This window comes from Myotis yumanensis, unplaced genomic scaffold, assembly GCF_028538775.1.
Source record: "Myotis yumanensis isolate MYYU_CA2020_CCGP unplaced genomic scaffold, mMyoYum1.0.hap1 SCAF_3, whole genome shotgun sequence".
Taxonomy (NCBI): domain Eukaryota; kingdom Metazoa; phylum Chordata; class Mammalia; order Chiroptera; family Vespertilionidae; genus Myotis; species Myotis yumanensis.
The window spans coordinates 164,107,918-164,130,313 of record NW_027223754.1 but is presented as its reverse complement, the minus strand read 5'-3'; the positions used below and the strand labels follow the sequence as shown (position 1 = coordinate 164,130,313).

Here is a 22,396-nt window from a genome sequence, read left to right as displayed (position 1 = left end):
AGCTTTCAAACACTTCATTATCCTATATAATAAAAGGGTAATATGCAAATCAACTGAATGGTGGAATGTCCGGTCTCTATGACACATACTGACCACCAGGGGGCGGACGCTCAATGCAGAAGCTGCTCCCTGGTGGTCTGTGTGCTCCCCTGGGGGGAGCACTGCTCAGCCAGAGCCCTTAGCCGCTGGAGTGCTAAGGATGTCTGACTGATGGCTTAGGCCCACTCCCCATCAGTTGGACATCCCCTGAGGGCTTCTGGACTGTGAGAGGGTGCAGGCCAGGCTGAGGGACCTGCCCCCCACCCAGTGCACGAATTTCATGCACCGGGCCTCTAGTTACTCGTAAATAAACAAACACCCTACCAGTTTCTGTTTTTCCCTTCATTGTTAGACTCCTTGAAAGAGAGATTCCCTTTTCCTTTGTCTGCATTGACTCATAAAATCCCAAATGCAATATGATTTCTGTGGTCAAAAAACAGCATTAAAAAATCCACCTCCATGTCAAATCTAATGACCTCAGTCCCTATCCTTTTTGATCTCTATAAAATCTGACAAAGTTGACTGCTGCGCTTATAACTATCTTTTTTTCTCAATTTCTACTCAACCGTTTTTCCTTTTCTCTGCTTCCTTGATGGAGTCTGTCATCTTTTAAATGGCAGTATTTTCTATCCTCTGACCTTATCATCTGTACTCTTTCCCAGAGATGTCTCAATCTACTCCTGTTTCTGGCATCACCATGTACTGGTAACTCCTAATTCTCTCCAGCTGAAGTCATATTTCCAGCTGCCCACTACACATATATATTGGAGTTGCATTCTCAGTAAGTCTAAAAATGAAAATTTTTTTAAGTTTTAACTAAAATTTTTGTTAATTAAATTTGTCAGGGTGATATTGGCTAATAAAAGTATATAAGTTTCAAGTGTACAATTCTATGACACATCATCTATATGTTGCATTTTGTGCCCACCACCCAAAGTCAAATATTCTTCCGTTACCACATATTTGACCCCCTTTACCATTTCCTGTTCCCCCAGCCTCCTTCCCTTTGGTAACCACCATGGTGTGGTCTGTGCTTATGAGTTTTTATTTGTGTTTCTTGTTTGTTCATTAGTTGCAAAAAGTTAATTTTTAAATCTTTCTTCTCTATTTTTCAGATAACAGCATTACCAACAGCTCCACTATCCAGAGAGTATGCTGACTCTCTCTGTGCAGTAGCTCTTAAATATATTTCTTCTGTCCCCCAGTACCCATGCTGATTAGAAGTATATCCAGAACATCAGTCTCTTTTTCCTTAGCTCATCTCTTGCACAACTTTCATTCACACCACTATAATTGCCCTAATGAATGTGGTGGCTCATTGTGGTTTTGCTTTGCATTTCTCTAATCATTAGTGATGCTAAACATCTTTCCAAGTCTTTGAAATGTCTTTTCAAGTCCTTTGCTCATTTTTTAATTGGGCTGTTTGGGGAGTCTTTTTTTGGTTAGGCTGTTGGAGTGTTTTATATATTCTGGCTATTAATCCCTTATCAAATATATGTTTTACAGATATTTTCTTCTGTGATTGTCTTTTCACTCTCTTGGTAGTGTCCTTTGATGCACAAAAGTTTTAAAATTTTAAAAAATTGATATACAATATTCTATTAGTTTTAGGTGTATATCATAGTGATTTCATATTTATATACATTAAGAAATGATCCGCACAGTAAGTCTAGTTACCATCTGTCACCAAAGTTATTACAATATTATCGACTATATTCTTTATCTTGTACATTATATCCCCATGACTTATTTATTTTATAAATGGAAGTTTGTACCTCTTAATCCCCTTCACCCTATTTCACCTACACCCCCCAACCTCTCCCCATGCTGATAATCACCAGTTTGTTTCCTGTATTGGTGAGTCTGTTTCTGTTTTATTTGTTCATTTGTTTTATTTATCATTTTTTAATTTTGTTGAAGTCCAGTTTATCTATTTTTTCATTTGTTCCTGTGCTTTTGGTGTCATATCCTAGAAATCATTTCCAAATCCAACATTATGAAAGTTTTATTATAAGAGTTTTAATAATTTTATTCATATATTGGCCATTATCTATTTTTAGTTAATTTTTGCATATGGTGTAGGGTAAGGGTCCAACTTCATTCTTTTGCATGTAGATATCTAATCTTGTTAGCACAATTTGTTGAAAAGCCTGTCCATTCCTCCTGAATTGTCTTGAAACACTTGTTGAAAACCAGTTGACCACACATGCAAAGGTGTATTTCTGGGCTCTCTATTCTTTTCCATTGGTGTATATACCTCTCCTTCTATTGGCACCACATTGTTTAGATCACTATAGCTTTGCAGTAAGTTTTGAAATCAGGAACTGTGTTTTCTCCAACTTCATTTTTCTTTTTCAAGATTATTTTGGCTACTTGGGGGTCCCTTGATATTCCATATGAATTTTAGGATAGGTTTTTCTACTTCTACAAAAAACATCATTGGGATTTTTATAGGGATTGCTTTGAATCTACAGATCATTTTGACTAGTACTGTCATCCTAACAGTAGTAAGTCTTCCAATCATGAACATGGGATGTCTTTCCATTTATGTACGTACTCTTTCATTTCTTTCAGCAATATTTTGTAATTTTCAGTGTATACAACTTGCTTTTTAATTTTATGGTCTGAATAAATTGAAGTAAATAACATACATTAAGTTTGGAAAAGGAAAGAAACATCATTATTTCAAATTAGCTTAAAGTAGCGATTAAAAAAACAAAATAGGACAGAACTAGGACTTTAAACATTTTCATGCACTCGGGGGGCCTTTTAGCCCGGCCTGCGCCCTCTCACAGTCCAGGAGCCCTCGGGGGATGTCCGACTAGGCCCGCTCCTCGTGGGGAGCGGGCCTAAGCTGGCAGTTGGACATCCTTAGCGCTACCACGGAGGTGGAAGAGGCTCCCGCCACCACTGCTGCGCTCACCAGCCATGAGCCCAGCTTCTGGCTACCGCACTGACCACCAGGAGGCAGCTCCTGCATTGAGCGTCTTGCCCCTGGTGGTCAGTGCGCATCATAGCGACCAAGTGTTCTGCTGTTCGATGTGCATATTAGCCTTTTATTATATAGGATGTGCACGCGCGCACACACACACACACACACACACATATATAAACTTTTCCCATTTGAACAGTAAAAAGGAATTTCAGCATTTTTAAACAACCATGTAAAAAGTAAAAGTCCTTCTTTCCCAATCCAATGACAGGTATAACAACTGTAAAATGCTTGGATTTTAATTGTTGACTTTTGTCCTACAGAACATCATTTGGTTGGTTTGGGGTCTTGCTTGCTTTTTGGTGTGTTTTTCAAAGACTGTCAAGGTACATTGTTTTTTGTTTTTTTAAAATATTTTATTGATTTTTTACAGAGAGGAAGGGAGAGGGATAGAGAGTTAGAAACATCGATGAGAGAGAAGCATCGATCAGCTGCCTCCTGCACACCCCCCACTGGGGATGTGCCTGTAACCAAGGTACATGCCCTTGACCGGAATCGAACCTGGGACCCTTCAGTCCCTAGGCCAACGCTCTATCCAGTGAGCCAAACTGGCTAGGGCAAGGTACATTGTTTTTATATTTAGTGTTGTGCTTTATAAAGTCCTTCCTCGTGTCAGTACTGTATTATGTATTCACCTATATGTTCTTTCTGACTTAATTTTTATAATTCTCACACTAATTTAATGTCTAAATGTTTCCTAAAATTTTCAAGAATTTACACTAGTAGAGGGAATAGTTTAGTGAACTTCCAGATACTAATAGCCCAGCTTCATTATCAATTCATGCCAGATCTTGTTTCATATTTTTTGTTTGTTTCATCTTTATCCTCATCAACTCTCCCTCAAATTATTTTGGAGCAAATCTCAGACATACCACTTTATGTATCTCTAAAAGATAGGAAGTTTTATTTAAAATATTTGTGTCTAAATCTATTTAATACATTTTAAGTTTATTTTATTGTTTTGTGTTTTCCAGAGAATTAATTCACTTTTCAAACTAGTTAATTAGCTAGTTTCCCCAATATCATTTACTAATTCATGCTCTGTCCACTGGTAAGAAGTGCTCCTGCCTTAGTCATATAAATTCTCTGAGCCCTAACCGATTTGGCTCAGTGAATAGAGCGTTGGCCTACAGGTTCAATTCCGGTCAGGGGCACATGCCCAGGTTGCAGGCTCGATCCCCAGTGGAGGGTGTGCAGGAGGCAGCCAATCAATGATTCCCTCTCATCGTTGATGTTTCTATCTCTCCCTTCCTCTCTGAAAGCAATAAAAAATATATTTTAAAAAAATTCTCTGAATCTGATTTTGGACTTTCTGTTCCACAGATGTTTTTCTCTTTTCCTACATATTGATATTTAGGTTTTTATTTGATGTGACTTTATGTCACATAAAAGTGGGATAAAAATTTTTTGTTATTAACATGAGAAAAAAACTAGTGGGAGATTAAGAATATTTATTCAAATAAATGTGTTTATAATAAGAACATTTACTTTCTTTCAGAGATCCTGTAGTGTGGAGAGCTGTGCTTGGAACTAATAATATAGACGGGAGACGTCCACACACCAAGATTATAAAGGTTAAAGCAATCATCGTCCATCCAAACTTCAATTTGGAAACTTATGTAAATGACATTGCGCTTTTTCATTTAAAAAAAGCAGTGAGGTATAATAACTACATTCAGCCTATTTGTCTACCTTTTGATGTTTTCCAAAAGCTGGATGAAAAGACAGAGTGTTTCATAGGTGGCTGGGGAAGAACAACAGAAGAAGGTAATTATAGTCTGAACTTTATTGATACAGTTGTTTTGTTTTTTTCTGGTTATTGGAGAAGGTGAACCCTTTTATATATTTCTTTATCTCTCTGTATTATGAGTCTTTACAAACCAGTGAAAGGGAAATGTTGTCTTTCTTGTCTGTATTTTTTTTTTCTTCCTTGCGGGAGAGAGAAAATTATCTTCCAAAGCAGAAGTAAAGACTTTCTCTGGTTATACATGCCAAGATACCTGAACCTCTGGACATCCTCAGAGAGGATGGCGATCTGAGTGTTTCTGTCCTTGTTGAGACGCATAGGTGATAGAGCCAGCTACGTGACAGCATGGCTTGTCTTTAATAAGCTTCTGGCCGTAAGGAATCAACGTGTGTCCTTTTAAACGTAATGCTCTGTTTAGTATCAAACAAGCTGATGGTGAATTTTCTTTATTGCACAAAGGGGCATTAATTGTTGATTGGCTGAACTAATGGGAAAAAATTTAAATGTAGAAAACAGTATCTCACGTTGGTAATAACAACAGCTACCATTTGGGAGCATTAACCATGTTTCGGGCCCTGCTCTAAATATATTATTTTTATCTTATCCTCCAAAAATTCCTGTGAGGGAGTTAATGTTATTATTCCCTTTTAACAGATCAGGAATTGTGGATGTTAGAGGTTGAGAAGCTGAGACTCAAATCCAGGCCTTTTTTATTCTAAAGCCTGAATATTTAAGTACTACATTAAGTACAAACTGCTCTTGAGGTAATGTAAGTCTAGTTAGCCATATATGAGATCAGTACTGAGCCTTTGATTCTGTTCCTTACAGAACCTAGCCATTGTAATATTTGTGGATTATTTAGGTAGGATAGACTAGAGATAATTGTATGAAAGATGTGTGAATTACTATTTCTTCCTCTGTTAATTCTTTCTAAGAAAGAGAAGAAAAGCAACATGGTATGGGGGAAGGCATTGGCTTTAGAATCACAAACCTAAGTCTGTACTAGCTTAATGGCCACTGGCAATTATTAAATCTTTAACAATGAGAATAATTATAGGAGCAACTGCCATTTATGCAGGGCAAGCATTTTAATGAGTTTCTCATTTAACATCCCTAACAGTACAATGAGAAATACTGTAATATGTATGAATAAACTGAGGTTTAAAGAGGTTACTATGGGGAGCTCATACATCTAGGCGCCCGCGGTCCCCAGGCACTGCAGCACGCCCGTCTGTTAGCTGTAATTGCGCGGCTGCAGGTCGCCCTGACACTGAGGGCAGACCCATGTGGAAACTTCCTCCTCTCTCTCCCCCCAACCCCGCCCCTGCGGCCCAGCCAAGAACCATACAGACTTTTGACGGGTGTGTAGTACAGTGTAGGAAGGGAAAGGATCGATCAGCCCTGGCCAGTGGTTCTCAGTGGTTAGAGAGTAGGCCAGTGCACAGAAGGGTCAGGGGTTAGATTACTGGTCAAGGGCACATGCATGCCTGGGTTGTGGTTGGCTCCCTGCCCACGGTGGGGCGCGTGGGGGAAGCAGCCATTATACTCTCTCTGAAAATGGAGAAAATTGAGAGAGGATTAAAAAAAAAGAAAGAAAATGACCAATCAGTAGGAATCATGCTGTGTTAATTGCCAACTTTTCTGTAACCAACCTTAGTCAAACAGATGAAATCTTATATTAACAATAAAGATATTTGTAAGTATGGTACCTTCGTTAATGGGGAAAAAATGTAGAATGGCCTTTCCCAGACTTTGAAGACAGGAGAGAGTTACTTTGGAGTGTTTGAAAGTAAATTGAGAGTGGAGTCTGAGTCTTTGATTGCATACTCTTCTTGTTTAGATGTCTCTGGGAAAACTGCTTTAAATCAAGCCACACTGCAACCCGGAGGACTTACAGTAGGAATGCACGCACCTTGTTATGATATCAGTTAAAGTGATCATTAAAACAATACGTGCACTCATTTGTGGATGTCCAATTGTAAGGCCAGAATAATTTACTGAATTTTTTAAAGTACTTCTGTCTAAGAAGCAGCATCCATAAATTGAAAGTTTTTACCCACCTATTGATGATGAACCAGCTATTAGAAGTAAAAATATTGATCTGCCAGGACGACAGGAAAGAAAACATCTTCAAAGGGAAAACATTTGTATTTCTGAGCGCCAAGCAGCGTAAGTTCAGCAGTTGTTTTGGGAGGAGGAGATGCTTGGTTGATAACAGAAGAAAGGGAAGATGATGATAGCTTATTTTCAGCTCCTGAACATTTTGTTGTTGATGTAGAATAACAAATTCCTAGACCTTAATTTCTGACTCTCAGAAAAAATGGATCCATTGAATCCATGCAAAGGCAAGGTCTTAGACCTATTCCTGAAGCAGAAATTGGATTGGCAATTATTTTCATGACTACAGAGAATTACCGTGATCCTCAGGGCCAGCCCCGTGTAGGATTCAGGATGACGACTCCAGCCCCGAGCCTTTTCCAGGGCTTGTCAGTCAAAGAGAAGCTCATGCCAAGTGCCCCAGTGAACATAACATATGTAGCCGACACAGAGAGCAGACAGACGTGTGGGTTTGAGTGAAAGGTCAAAAGAAGTAAAAATCTTCAGAATGGAACAAAAATCCAGACTATCTTCACAAGAAACATCTACTCTAATGGAACCTCCAAAATAAGCTCTGATAGTAATACAGCTTTCACCAACCACACTCCTAGGTGTAAATAGAGGGAGAGATTGGGCTTCCCAGCAGCCACTGATCAACTCCATCAGAAACTACTTCCACTGTCCACCAAGAAAAGGGAAAAGGATGAAGGAAATCGAGACATTTCTTCACCTAAATCAGCAAGAATGAAAATGTTTCATTCTCATCTAGAATAAACGCAACTTGCTACACCCTCAATATGAAGAAGAAGAAGAAGAAGAAAAAAGGAGCCGCAGCTATCTCAGAATGAGACTGGGGCGGGGGGGTGGAGCGGGGGGGGGTGGGGGTGCAGATAACATCTATAGATATAGATTAAAAATCCACTGTGAACAATTCTGCCAAATAGTCTCTTTCTACAGAAAAACAAAGATCAGGAAAAAAAGGAAAATTGACAATTTAGCCATAAAAAATGAAGTATTGGAACAATTGTTCAAGAACACAAAACCAGAGCTAGAAACTGAAGTGAAAGTTCAAAAACAAGAGAAAGATGTCAATATTACAAAAGGGCCAAGATTAGACACAGAAACAAAGGGCTCTTTTAATGATGAAACAATACCAGAAAGTGACAAAATATCTTAAGAAAATGAAATTAGGCAGAAATGTGATCTCAAGAAAGGATTACTAGGTCAACTAAAGAATCATCTAACAATGACAGGCTTTAGGACGATGGTGCGATGCTTCCAAAGAAGGTGCTGCTGAGTACATTTAGATCACTGGTGATTAGGAACTCTGCCTCCAGAAATGCACCCAGTGAAAAGGATGATTATGGTTGACTAAAAAATTTCAAGAAATTCTGAAAGATCACATTTCCTGGAGTAGGAAAACTTCCACAGACCATTGGAGGATCAGATTTAATATCTCATCATGATCGAAAGAATATGGAATTAAAAGGGGCCTTGAGGCAGGAAATGGAGGTGCAAAATCAACATGCAAAAGAAGAGCTTCTTGCCAGTGATCTCTTTAGGTACAATTCTAATATAAAAAGGAGAAGATAACAGGATTTAATAAAGAAGCCACGGAAAAACATTTCCTGTCAGGTATTCCTATTTCCTCTGGGGTACATGCATATAATATACACAAGGGATTTAAGTTACAAATATTATGGCCTGAATTGGTTAAATAAAACGCACAAAACTCTAAAAAACAAAAAAAGGTTAATATAATAAATAGCCCAAAGTTACACAGTGAACTAAGAAAGGAGTCAAAATTCACGCCCAGGTAGGCCTGCCTCAAAACTCATTTGTTTCTACTATTTTATATAATCTCTCACAGTGTCACACATTTTCATGATCTATAAAATGAGAGTATTAATACCTATCAGAACATTGTTCTGAGGATTAAGTTGTTTCTGCAGCAACATGGTAGATTACATGCACATACCAACCTTCCCACTGAAAACTATTAAAAACAGAAAATACATAGGTCAAGGACTGAGTGTTAAGATAGGAAATTTAGATAACCAAAGTTGGCGTTCATTTTGAGGGTCTTTACCAAATTGATAACATTGAATATTGATTTCTGTGGTTTCATGGGAGGGTTGAAAAACAAAGATTGCTCAAGTGTGTGTGGGGAGACTCATAAATCTGGAGCTCTAGGACTATATTCTAAAACTGAGTCAGACTCTTGATCCAGCAAATGGTTCATATACTAGGTATACATAATACACTTCAAATATGATAGAGGTATGCTCAAAGCAACAGGATAGGAAAAGCTACACCATAGCAACATTAATCAAAAGAAAGCTGGAATGAACTTCTGGTCAAGATGATGGAGTAGGTTAACACTGTGCTCACCTTCTCCCACAATCACATCAAAATTACAACTAAATTATAGGACCGCCACCCTTGAGAACCACCTGAAGACTAGCTGAACATAACTTCTTTAACAAGGACATAAAGAAGAAACCATGTCAAGACTGGTAGGAGGGGCAGAGACACAGAATGGGCAGATCGTACACCTGTGGTGTGGTGGTTTAGAATCGGGAGGGATAGTTTGTCCCTGCGTCTGTCATGTAGGCAGTGCCAATGCGCACAGCACCTTCCTCACCGCATTGCCATGGCTGCCCTTGGTGACGTTGCCCCTGTGGGCAAGGGCCTGCACTATACTGAATCCTCGCTGCCCTCAACCACATGGCCAGACACGGAAATTGACCAGGGACTGGTAAGAAGCTTGATAGCTTTAGGACAAGGTGTTTCAACTTTTGCATTTGCAGGTTACTATGTATTTCAGATCTGGAAACTTCTAAAACAATCACAGAAACCGCAAAGAAGATTTCAGTCCCTAACCTTTTATCCTACTGTAAAGGAGGATTTGAACAGAAAATGTGTGGGTGAGAAGCTAGTCTTATTTTGGGATTTAACTTATCTGCTGGCAAGGCCAAGATTAAAACAGCTCATAGGAAAATCACCCAGATTAAGGTGGGTCTCCATACTTAACAACCAAAATAAATGAAGCAAAAGACTTGCTTGAAGAAACCACCAAAAATTGATTGATCCTTAAGGACTACTATACTCTGAAAGAAAAAAAGGGAGGGGATGCTTTAAAAAGTCCTGCAAGTTTAATCTAAACCACCAGCTTCATAATTTTCATACATATGCTAACCATAAATATTAATTTATTCCACTGTTAAGCAGTATAATAATAAAATATTTACAATAAAAGAATCAGGAGGGATATGTAGCCTGCAGAGGTCCCCCCTGAGGAGAGGGCAGGATCCCAGCCCCATACCCAGTTTTCTAGCCCAGACCACCAATGCTTAGAAGAGGAGTCCTCACAACTTTGGCTGTGAAAATCAACAGGAATTCTGTCCAGATGAGACCGAAGGCTGTGTGAGTTCCAGGTGTTTCTCTTAAAGGGCCAACACAAGGACTTGCTAGCTGACAGACTCGCTCACTCTGAGCTCCAGTGCTGGGGCAGCATCTTTATACATATACTAGAGGCCCAGTGCACAAAATTCATGCACTGGTAGGGCTCCTAGTGGCTGCTGGCTGCCAGCCGGGTGCTCCCTCCCTTCCCCCGGCCAGCCTGCCTCCTGTTTGAACTCCTGGAAGAACTCTGGTCAAGGGGACAATTTGCATACTATGCTTTTATTATATAGGATATATTTTTATTTCAGAGAGGAAGGGAGAGGGAGCAAGAGATAGAAACATCAATGATGAGAGAGACTCATTGATCAGCCACCTCCTGCCTATCCCCAATTAAGGATCAAGCCAGCAACCTGGGCATGTGCCCTTGATGGGAATCAAACCTGGGACTCTTTAGTTCGCAGACTGACAATCTATCCACTGAGCCAAACCAGCTAGGGCTGGGGCAGCATCTTGATAAGCATCAGGGATATACAGGGAGGAACTGAATCGTCTGGCTTCAAGGCAAGGGCTAGAGGAGCAGCTCTGGCCTAGACAGAAGTACAGTGGGGCCTTGACTTACGAGTTTAATTCGTTCCGAGACAGAGCTCATTAAGGAGCTCATTAAGGAGCTTGTTAACTCAAATTATTCTGTCAACTCAATGCAAAAAATCGGCTGAGAGACAGCTGGTATCTCAAAAAACTCGTTAGTCAGGACACTCATAAGTCAAGGCCCCACTGTACTGGCAGGACTTATTGATCCTTTGTTGGGCCCTCCACACACACAGCCTGCAGGCACAGTCAAGGTGCCAAATCTGAGTCTCCATAAAACTAGCTAACCTTTTTTGGCCCACTTGCTGATTACCTGAGAACCTACCCCACAAAAACAGGCACAGGCCTGAACCTCTTCCAATAGCTGTTCCTCACAAACAACCAGCCTTGGCTTGGGCTGAGGACTTCCCCCAAATCTGAAAGATCCACAAACCTCAAATAAGAAGTAGCTGGCTTCAGAAGGCTCTTGCAAAGTGGCCCCTGCCTGGCAGCCTGTCTTGGCTCACAGAATAGCCTCTCCCAGGCGCCTGCAGGCCCAGCACAGGAATCTACCAACCACAGATCACTTTGTAGTTGCTACCAGGTGGCCCCAAGATGGACACAGTCAGAGGCTGAACTGAACCTGCATTAGCGCCCCTCTCAAGAGCCCCCAGAGCCAACACACCCAGTGATTGGCTTCAGATCACACCACACCACCACCCAATTAGCTCTGCAAACGACAAACCCAAAGGTTGGACTCAGCAGGCACAAGACCCCCAATACAGCAAATCGTACTCTGTGGGGTCAGCTCTCACCCAACAACTTCTCTGTTGTAGTTATGGCCAACAGCAATCAAGGCTCAAGTACAACAGGAGGGCGCACACAACACACACAGGGGATTGACTACCTGTAGCAATTAGCTCAGAAGACCAGAGGGACTGTGCCATCTGGGTCCCACCTGCTACATAAGGCCACCCAGCCAAGACCGGGAGACATAGCAGATCTACCTAATATATAGAAACAAACACAGGGAGACAGCCAAAATGAGGAGACAAAGAAACATGTCCCAAATGAAAGAATAGGAAAAATTCTAGAAAAAGAATGAAATGATCCCTAGCTGATTTGGCTCAGTGGTTAGAATGTCAGCCTGTGGACTGAAGAGTCCTAGGTTTGATTCTGGTCTAGGGCAAGTGCCTCGGTTATGGGTTCGATTCCCAGTAGGAGGCATGCAGGAGGCAGCCAATCAATAATTCTCTCACATCACTGATGTTTCTATCTCTCCCTCCCCCTCCCTTCCTCTCTAAAATCAATAAAAATAGCCCTAGCTGGTTTGGCTTAGTGGATAGAGCATCGGCCTGTGGACTGAAAGGTCCCAGGTTCAATTACGGCCAAGGGCATATGCCTGGCTTGTGGGCTCGATCCCCAGTAGGGGGCGTGCAGGAGGCAGCTGATCAATGGTTCTTTCTCATCATTGATGTTTCTTTCCCTCTCCCTTCCTCTCTGAAATCAATAAAATATATTTAAAAAAATAAAAATTTAAAAAAAATCAATAAAAATACATTTTTTAAAAAAGAATGAAATGAGTCTGGCCATATGCTCAGTGGTTGACCATCGACCTGTGAACCAGGAGGTCATGGTTCAATTCCCAGTAAAGGTACATGCCTGGGTTATGGGCTCAATCTTCAGTAGGGGGATGCAAGAGGCAGTTGATTCCCTCTCATCATTTATGTTTTTATCTTGCTCTCTGTCTCTTCCTCCCTGAAATCAATAAAAATATATTTTAAAAAAGAGTAAAATGAAATAGAGTCAAAACACTATGAGGTACAGAGTTCAAAACACTGGATATAAGGATATTCAATGAACTTAAAAGAAGACTAGATGAACTCAGTGAGAATTTACACAAAGAGATGGAAACCATTTTAAAAAATCAGAAATGAAGAATACAATAAATAAAATGAAAAATTCACTAGAGAGGATCAACAGACAGAGGTTTGAATCAGCAATTTGGAAGACAAGTTAGCAGAAACTCCCAATGAGAACAGCAAAAAAAGAAAAATGGGAATAGTTTAAGAGACCTCTGGGAAAACAAGTGTAATAACATTTACATCATAAGGATACCAGAAGGAGAGGAGAGAGCAAGGCATTGAAAATCTATTTGAAGAAATAATGACTGAAAACTTCCCTAATCTGGTTAAGAAAATAAACATACAACTCCAGGGCATGCACAGCCTGAAACAAGATGAATCCAAAGACACCCACACCAAAACACCATAATTAAAATTCCAAAGGTTAAAGACAAACAGAGAATCTTAAAAGCTGCACAAGAAAAGCAGTTTCCTAAGGGGAGTTCTCATCTAGCGGTTCTCAACCTGTGGGTCGCGACCCCTTTGGCAGTGGAACGACCCTTTCACAGGGGTCGCCTAAGACCATCCTGCATATCAGATATTTACATTATGATTCATAACAGTAACAAAATTACAGTTATGAAGTAGCAACGAAAATAATTTTATGGTTGGGGGTCACAACATGAGGAACAGTTTTAAAGGGCCAGAAGGTTGAGAACCAGTGATTAGACAGTCAAATGATATCTCAACAGAAACTTTGCGGCAAGAAGGGACTGGCACGAAATATTCAAAGTGATGAAAATCAAGTACCTACAAACAAGATTACTCTACCCAGCAGTCTTTTAGAATCTAAGGAGAATAAAGGCTATCGTTTAGAATCACAGGAGAGATAAAGAGCTTCCCAGATAATAAAAAGCTAAAGTTCACCACTACCAGATGAGTATTACAAAAAATATTACAGGGACTTAAAGAAGAAGAAAAGGTAAAAAATATGAATTATAAAATGGCAACAATCAATGTAAATGGATTAAATGTTCCAATAAAAGGACATAAGTTAGCTGAATAAATAAAAAAATAAGACCCATACATATGCTGCCTACAACAGACCCACTTCAGATCAAAAGACACGGAAAGTAAAGGAAAAAGATATTTCTGCAAATGGAAACAAACAAGCAATATATATATCAGACAAAAATAGACTTTAAAACAGGGGTGGGGAAACTTTTTTTTGCCAAGGACCATTTGGATATTTATAACATCATTCACTTGATATAATTCACTTAATGTAAATTTATGTTGTACCTGGTCAGTTGGCTCAGTGGTTGAGCATCGACCTATGAACCAGGAAGTCACCTGGCTTGATTCCCAGTCAGGGGCACATGCCAGGGTTGCAGGCTCGATCCCCAGTAGAGGGTGTGCAGGAGGCAACCAATCAGTGATCCTCATTATTAATGTTTCTGTCTCTCTCTCCCTCTCCCTTTCTCTCTGAAATAAAAAAAAAAATTTTTTTTTAATTTAGGCAGTAGCAAGTGTTGGCAAGGATATGAAAAATTAGAACCCTCATACATTGCTAGTGGGAATATAAAATGATACAGCTGCATTGGAATACAGTTTGGCAGTTCCTCAAAAATTTAGACATACAATTACCATACAACTCAGCAATTTCACATGTAGGAATATACCCAAGAGAAATGAAAACATGTTCACACACAAACCCATACTCAGCTATTCATAGCAACATTATTCATACCAACAAAAAAATGAAAAAATGTAAATGTCCATCAACTGATGAATAAACAAATTGTATATTCAGACAATATTATCCAGCCATAAAAATAAATGAAGTACTGATACATGCTAAAACATTATACTAAGTAAAATAAGCCAGACACAAAGGCCCATATATTATATAATTCCATTTATATGAGAAAATGTCCAGAATAGGCAAATATAGAAGTGGGTCAATGGTTCAAATTAAACTATAATAAAATTAGACTATAAATCTATAACAGATAGATAGCTGGAAAATAGATAAAATACACTGAGATTAAATGTGAACTGAATAATAGTACTTACCAGTGCTAAATTTCCTGATCTTGATAAAGGTACTATGTTTAATAAGGGCATGTCCTTTTCTTAACTAATGCACTCTAAAACAATCGCTGCCGTTCACCCTCAAATGATTCAAAAAATTATAAACACACAGAGTGCAAATAATGCAAATGTGAGAAAAAACAACCGGTGAATCTCAGTAAAGGTTATTTAACAGTTCTTTATACTATTCTTGCTACTTTTCTATAATTTTAAAATAATAGCTAAATAAAAGTTGCAGAAACAACTATAGATTAAAGAAACTAGGAGGTGGGCATATGACTGTTGACTGAGAAACTCTTTTATCTTTGCTTTATGATTAAAATTTTCATTTTAATGTTGGAAAAGTGAAGAGACATTAACATTTACAAAAATACCAAAATAATTGGGTAGGTAAAAACAAATCTAACAAAAGATTGTAGGCCTTTTATGGAAAAAAAAATCCTAAACAATTTTTAAAAGACTTTAAAAATACCTAAGTAAATGGAATGAAATACTTTATAGTTGAATAGGAAGACTGAGTATCATAAAGATGTCAATTCTATCTGCAAAACTGGAGGGAAAAAAACCCCACCCAGGGAATGATAAACCTTAATGAGTTTTGAGACAATTATAAAGCTCATTCTAAAAGAACCAAGAATAGCCAACACAATCCTGTGGAAGAAAACTGTTCTAAAGCTGTAGTAATGAGTCAGTGCTATATTTGTGCAAGGAAATTCTCAGTGACCAGTGGAATAGAACAGAAAGTCCAGACATCTGTTTCTGGGCTCCCTCTTATATTCACTTTGAAATCTCTTGTTTGTTTGTTTTTTAATATCACTGCACCAGGTTCATAAATTGGGTGGTAGGTTCCAGGTGCTCATTTTATTATTACATGTTATCACTTACATGTTACATGTATTCTTTTATATGCATCCAGTATTACTGGAAATTATTTTTAAATAAAGGGCAGAAATGTGGCCAGCCTCCAGGAAGCCTCAACCCAGGAATCTGAATGCTCTGGGATATATTTTATTTCTGTTTCCAACTCCTATTCTCTCTGTATGTTGACTGTAGTTCCCCAGGCTGCCTGTCCTCAAAAGGCTGGAACTAGAGAGTTAGGCTGCTTTAGATTTATAGCGAAACAGTCATGTGACTAGGGTGAAACATTCTTCTCCAGCAGCCCGGGTTAAAAAAAAAAAAAAGCTGGATAAGGATTCCAGTTGGTCACCCTTGTACTAAATATAGTGAAGTCCAGACCAATCAGTGTCACCAGCAGAGTAGAATTCTGTGAATGGGACAGCTGCCCACCTGCAGTCAAGGGGACAAAGTCCATTACCAGGAAAGCTGAAGGAGAATTCGGGGCACACAAAACACCCAGCTCCCGCAGGGGACAGCTGCACCTCCGAGACGGGCTGGTAGGATCCGGTGCTGCTGTTACAGCAGCTTTTCTACAGATAAATCTTTCCACAATCTGTCCTTTAGTTCTTGGTGTGTTGTCCTGTATTTTCCTATTTTCTTGTGTAGCAAGGAACCACTTTATGTTCTGGAATGAGCGGAGAAGTTAGGGGAGTACGTAAATTAAAATCTATTTTATTTTCCTGTGCACCATCCTTCAAGACTTAGCATCATTGTAAACTTAAATAAAAGTATTCACAACTTACAACAGAAGAAAGATTGGCCTCAGGCTTTATGTCTTTAGTCCTTGACAATAGCTTTACTTTGCAAAATCAATAGATCCTATTGTAAGACCTTCAGGAGTACAGAGAGCAAAGACTGCAAAAATAACCTGAAATTTCTACGATCCTATCTAATAAAAGAGTAATATGCAAATTGACCATCACTCCAACACACAAGGTGGCCACCACAAGATGACTGGCAGGGGAGGGCAGTTGGGGGCGATCATGCCTGCTGGGGAGGGGAGTTAGGGGTGATGCAGGAGAGGGCAGTTAGGGGTGACCAGGCCAGCAGGGGAGGACAGTTGGGGGGGACCCAGGCCTGCAAGGGAGGGCAGTTGGGGGGAATCAGGCCTGCAGGGGAGGACAGTTGGGGGTGACCAGGCCGGCATGGGAGGGCAGTTAGGGGCAATCAGGCCAGCAGGGGAGCAGTTAGGCGTCAATCAGGCTGGCAGGCAGAAGCAGTTAAGGGCAGTCAGGCAGGCAGGCGAGTGGTTGGGAGGCTGCAGTCCTGGATTGTGAGAGGGATCTCCGACTGCCTGTTTAGGTCCGATCCCACCAGGGCAGTCGGACATCCCTCGAGGGGTCCCAGATTGGAGAAAGTGCAAGCTGGGCTGAGGGGACCCCCCCCCACCTGCATGAATTTCGTGTACCGGGCCTCTAGTCTAGAGATAACGGTCATTAACATTTTGGTGAATGTTCTTCCACAGTCTTCCTAGGCATACATACATACATACATTGATACAATCCTATCTAATAAAAGACAAAAAGGGTAATTAACTGTACCTCTGCTATGCTTCCCATTGGCTAATCAGGGTGATATGCAAATTAACTGCCAACAAAGATGGCGGTTAATTTGCATATGTAGGCACAATGATGGGAGGCAAAAGGGGAAGGGCGGAAGAAGCTGCCTGCTGCTGATGGTGATCGAAACCCAGGCAGCAGGCAAGAGCCGGATGGCAGGGCAAAGGCAGAGAACCCGGGCCACCTTTGCCCTGCACGAACTATGCAGCTGGGAGAGGGGTGTGGGGCTGCTGGGAGCAGGATGGGAACTTCCCGGGGTTTGCATCAGGCAGCCGGGAGCGGGGCGCGAACTATGTAGCCAGGAGAGGGGCACCTGACTGCTGGGAACAGGACAGGAACTTCCCGGGGTGGGCATCAGGCAGCCGGGAGCAGGGCCAGAAGTTCCCGCCCCGTAGCTGCTTGCTCATTCACTTACTCGCTCATTCATTCACTCATTCACTCACTCATTATTCACTCACTCACTCAGCAAACCCTCTCAGGTCCCTGGCACCAGGCCAGGCATGAAGTTGAAGCAGGATAAGACAGAGCTATGTCCTCAAGATGTTAGTAATTCAGTAGGGTGAAGCAGGCACATGAACGAGGCAGTTGTATGCACAGATGCACTGTACTGGGTTCGGTGAGGGCTGTAACTAACACTGACTTTGTTCTCTTGATAAAATGGGGCCTCGGGAGCCAGGCTGCCCCAAGCCTGTAGGCCTGTGCCTATGCCAGGAGTGGCCAGGATCTCGGAACATGACAGAGGGTGCAGGTCGGGCTGAGAGGTCTGGCCCCACCCCTCACCCCCTCACCCCCGAGTGCACAAATTTTTGTGCACCAGGCTACTAGTCCTACATAATAAAAGGCTAATATGCAAATTGTCCCCTCGATCGGGAGTTCGATCAGGAGTTCAACCGGAAGTTCAACCAAGGGGCAGGGCCAGCTGGCCAACCACCCACAGTCCCTCCCCCTGGCCAGTCCAGCCGATTGGCCTGATCAGGTGGGAGAACTGGACCCCACCTGCACATGAATTCATGCACTGGGCCTCTAGTTTTACATAATTGTTGAATCAGTCACCTTGGAAAGAAAACCTATTCAACATGAAAATTTTATATCACTGTCAAAATGCCTGCTCTCCAAAATCACTTATTGGTGCTTTTTGTTTGTTTGTTTGTCAATAGGTAATTCTACAAGAATGTTACAGGAAGCACAAGTGCATTACATTTCTCGAAAAGTTTGTAATTCTGATAAGAGTTATGGGAATATAATTCCTATAACTTCATTTTGTGCAGGTGATGAAGATGGAATTTTTGATACTTGCAGGGTAAGACCAAACAATTTTCCTTAGAAATATTTTCTAAAGCCAGAGGGAACTTGAACAAAGCCTTTGATCACTTTCTGGTAAAGCCTTTTTTTAAATAATAATTTTAGAGAGAGGAAGGAAGATACAGAGAGACACACAGAGAGGGAAAAACAATGACTTGTTGTTCTACTTATTATGCATTCATTGGTTGATTCTTGTATGTGCCATGACCTGGGTTTGAACCCACAACCTTGGCTTATTGGGACAATGCTCTAACCAACTGAGCTACCCAGCCAAGGCTGGTGATGTCTTAATGATCAATTTTTGCCCTGGGCAGTGTGGCTCGGTTGGGCATCCTGCCAGACCCGGAGGGGTTTCAGGTTCATCAGGGCACATGGTTTTGAGTCCCGGTATGGGGTGTGCAGGAGGCAGTCCATCAGTGTTTTTTTCTCTCCATTCCTCTCAAAAAATCTTTTAGCCTAACTGGTGTGGCTCAGTGGTTTAGCATCAACCTATGAACCAGGAGTTCACAGTTTGATTCCCAGTCAGAGCACATGCCCGGATTATGGGCTCAATCCCCAGTGTGGGGTGTGCAGGAGGCAGCCAATCAACAATTCTCTCTCATCATTGATGTTTCTGTTTCTCTCTCCCTCTCCCTTCCTCTCTGAAATCAATGCAAATATATATTTCTAAAAATTTCTTTAAAAAAGTACTAAGTTCTTTTTTTCTCAACCCAAATCCTTACTTTCCTGATTTGCGCTGAATCTTTCTTCCTTTCTTTCCCAATACCACCTTTATTGAGGTACAATTTACATATACACAATTCACCCATTTAGAGTGTACAACTCAATGGGTTTTTAGTATATTTACAGAGTAGTGCAACCGTCACCATAATCTAATTTTAGAACATGTTTGTCACCCCAAAAAAGAAACCTCCACTCATTATGAGTCACTCTCCATTCTCCTCCCACCCACCCCCAGCCTTAGGCAACTACTAATCTTTAAAGATTTGCCTATTCTGGGAATTTCATATGAATGGTATCATTCAATATGTGGTCTTTTGTGACTGACTCCCTTCACTTAGCATGTTTTCCAGGCTCAACCACATTGTCACATATATTAATACTTTATTCATTTTATTGCCAAATAATGTACCATTGTATGAATAGGCCATATTTTATTTTTTATTTTTATTGATTTCAGAGAGGAAGGGAGAGGGAGAGAAACATCAATAATGAGAGAGTATCATTGATTGGCTGCCTTCTGCCCACCCCACACTGGGGATTGAGCCTGCAACCTAGGCATGTGCCCTGACCGGGAATCAAATCATGACCTCCTGGTTTATAGGTTGATGCTCAACCACTAAGCCATGCCAGCTGGGCTGGGCCACATTTATTTAGCCGTTCATTAGCTGATGGACATTTCAGCTATTTCCACTTTTTGGCTATTCTGAATAATGTTGCTATAAATGTTTATGTATATGTTTTTTGTGTTGGTATGTTTTACTTTCTCTTGCAAATTTCACCTACGGGTGGAATTCCTGAGTGAATGTTTAACATATTGAAGAATTGCCAAACTATATTCCAAAGTGGCTGTACCATTTTGCATTCTTACCAGTAAAATATAAGGGTTTCAATTTCTACACATCTTTGTCAGCACTTATTGTCTGTCTTTTTTGTTTTGTTTTTAATCCTCACCCAAGGATATTTTTCCATTGATTTCTAGAGAGGGAGTGGAAGGGAGGGAGAGACAGAAAGAGAGAAACATCCACCTGAGAGAGACACATCAATTGGTTGCCTCCTGCACACGCCCAACCTGGGCCTCAGGGCCCCAGAGCCCCAGGGGATCAAGCCTGCAACCCTTCAGTCTGTAGGCTGAGGCTCTATTTACTGATCAAATGGCTAGGGCTTGTCTGTCCTTTTTATTACCACCATCCTTGTGTGAAGTGGTATCTCATTTCGATTTTAATTTGCATTGCCCTAATGACTAATAATGTTGAGCATCATTGCATGTGCTTATTAGCTATTTGCATACTTTCTTGGGAGAAATGTCTACTCAGATCCTTCGCCCATTTTTAAACTGAGTTATTTACCTTTTAATTATTGAGTCGTAAAAATTCTTTATATATCATGGATACAATTTCCTCTCATTCTGTGCACTGTCTTTTCACTTCCCTGATGTTATCATTTGTAGCGCAAACGTTTTTTATTTTTTTATGAAGTCCAATTTATCTATTTTTTGTTTTGACTTTCTTTATTCCTCTTTTCTTCACTACTTCATCCCTAAGCAATAACCCATGCTCTGATCTTTTCCTACTTATTCTTATTTATAGAAATCCAGGGTTTATCCATGCTGTGTCCTTTTCCTTAAAAACCTTGCTGAGCCTGGCTGGTGTTGCTCAGTGGTTGAGCGTTGACCCATGAACCCAGAGGTGACCAGTTGGATTCCTGGTCAGGGCACATGCCTGGATTGCAGGCTTGATCCCCAGGAGGAGGCGGGCGATCAATGTTTCTCTGTCCTCAATGTTTCTATCTCTCTGTCCCTCTCTTTCCTCTCCATAAAATATATATTGATATATTGATATTTAAATATATATTTAAAACCTTGCTGAGTAAAATAATAATGAGTCCAATCTAATTTAATTGCATTCATAAGCAAAACATTTCCATTGTTAAAAAAATTATTATTCAATGCCTACCACATATGGAGAATTTGAAAACATTTTAGAAACAGTCTAACTATTAGGCACTGTAACAGTTAGCTCAATGTCCTTGTTGCTTTGAGTGATTAACATCCTTAGTAATGGTGTTTCAGTTGTTACATGGACAGTCTTGTATGAACTCCGAGGGAGATGTGTTATTTGTGATACTACAGAGGGGGTTAGCCATGTATTCCTAATACCGTGCACCAGCCAATGTCAACATTTAGAAAGATGCCATTTCTTGCAAGATTCAGTTCACCCCTCTAGCTATCAAACCAGACACACCTAAAAGACTCCTTCATATATCTTAAAGATATACCTCTCACACACAGCATTACACAATAGAAGTATTCTAGTAGATAGTGTTTACAATATTCTGCACATATCCTGAATTATATTTCTCCTGAGTAATTGTACAAAAAAAATCCCAAACAATTTGATTTATAGTATTCTGGTTCAAAACTATACAGATGGTAAGTTTATCCCCCAGCCGTATGGTTCCTCTAAATACCGCCAGACTGGATGTAACTGAATTCCTGTTTGAGTTGGACTATAAAACTGAAAATCTATTGATCTTAATTAGTCAGAGGTATATTGAAAATGTATATGTATACAAAGTATGTTTAATGTGGTTAATTTACTCCAGCTTTACTATTATATAAGGACTACTAGAAGTAACCAACACTCTTTTGGGACTTTTTTAATAGGGTGATAGTGGTGGACCATTAATGTGCTACGTCCCAGAACATAAACAATTTTTTGTTATGGGAATTACCAGTTATGGATATGGCTGTGGCCGAAAAAATTTTCCTGGTGTCTATTGTTCGCCATTCTTCTACAAAACATGGCTGACCCATCACCTAAACCGGGCAAGGAATAAAGGCATATTCAACATAAACAGTCTACTTGGACAGGTGCTTGTCGCCTTAGGCTCTGTTGTCTTACTAGCAACTCCATGAAAATATTCTGAAGAAGCTATATTTTCCATAATGTCCCGTCCCATGTTCTACATAATGAAAATAGCTTATTCTTTGGGCAAGTTATTGCCCACTTTTGAGTTCTTATGTGGAAACTCTTGGGGGAATAAAAAGACTGTGACATTGTAGATATGTGATTGATTGTAAATTTGGCACGGAATCACATGCATCCTTGATGTATCTTGATTATTTTACTTT

The 22,396-nt window shown here is 40.3% G+C and overlaps 1 protein-coding gene and 2 pseudogenes across 1 annotated transcript in view; all 3 read left to right on the top strand.

The window, feature by feature from the left end:
* Window positions 1-22,180, top strand: part of TMPRSS12 (transmembrane serine protease 12) — a 28,943-nt gene extending 6,763 nt beyond the window's left edge. Inside the window, exons 3-5 of the mRNA XM_070408808.1 lie at window positions 4,530-4,798; window positions 18,399-18,541; window positions 21,929-22,180. Of these exons, the coding sequence (XP_070264909.1) occupies window positions 4,530-4,798; window positions 18,399-18,541; window positions 21,929-22,180 (664 nt within the window). The remainder of the gene's footprint in view (window positions 1-4,529; window positions 4,799-18,398; window positions 18,542-21,928) is intronic.
* LOC139005535 (nibrin-like) lies at window positions 6,507-8,468 on the top strand (annotated as a pseudogene).
* LOC139005534 (dnaJ homolog subfamily C member 15 pseudogene) lies at window positions 9,529-9,961 on the top strand (annotated as a pseudogene).
* Window positions 22,181-22,396: the final 216 nt, after the last annotated feature.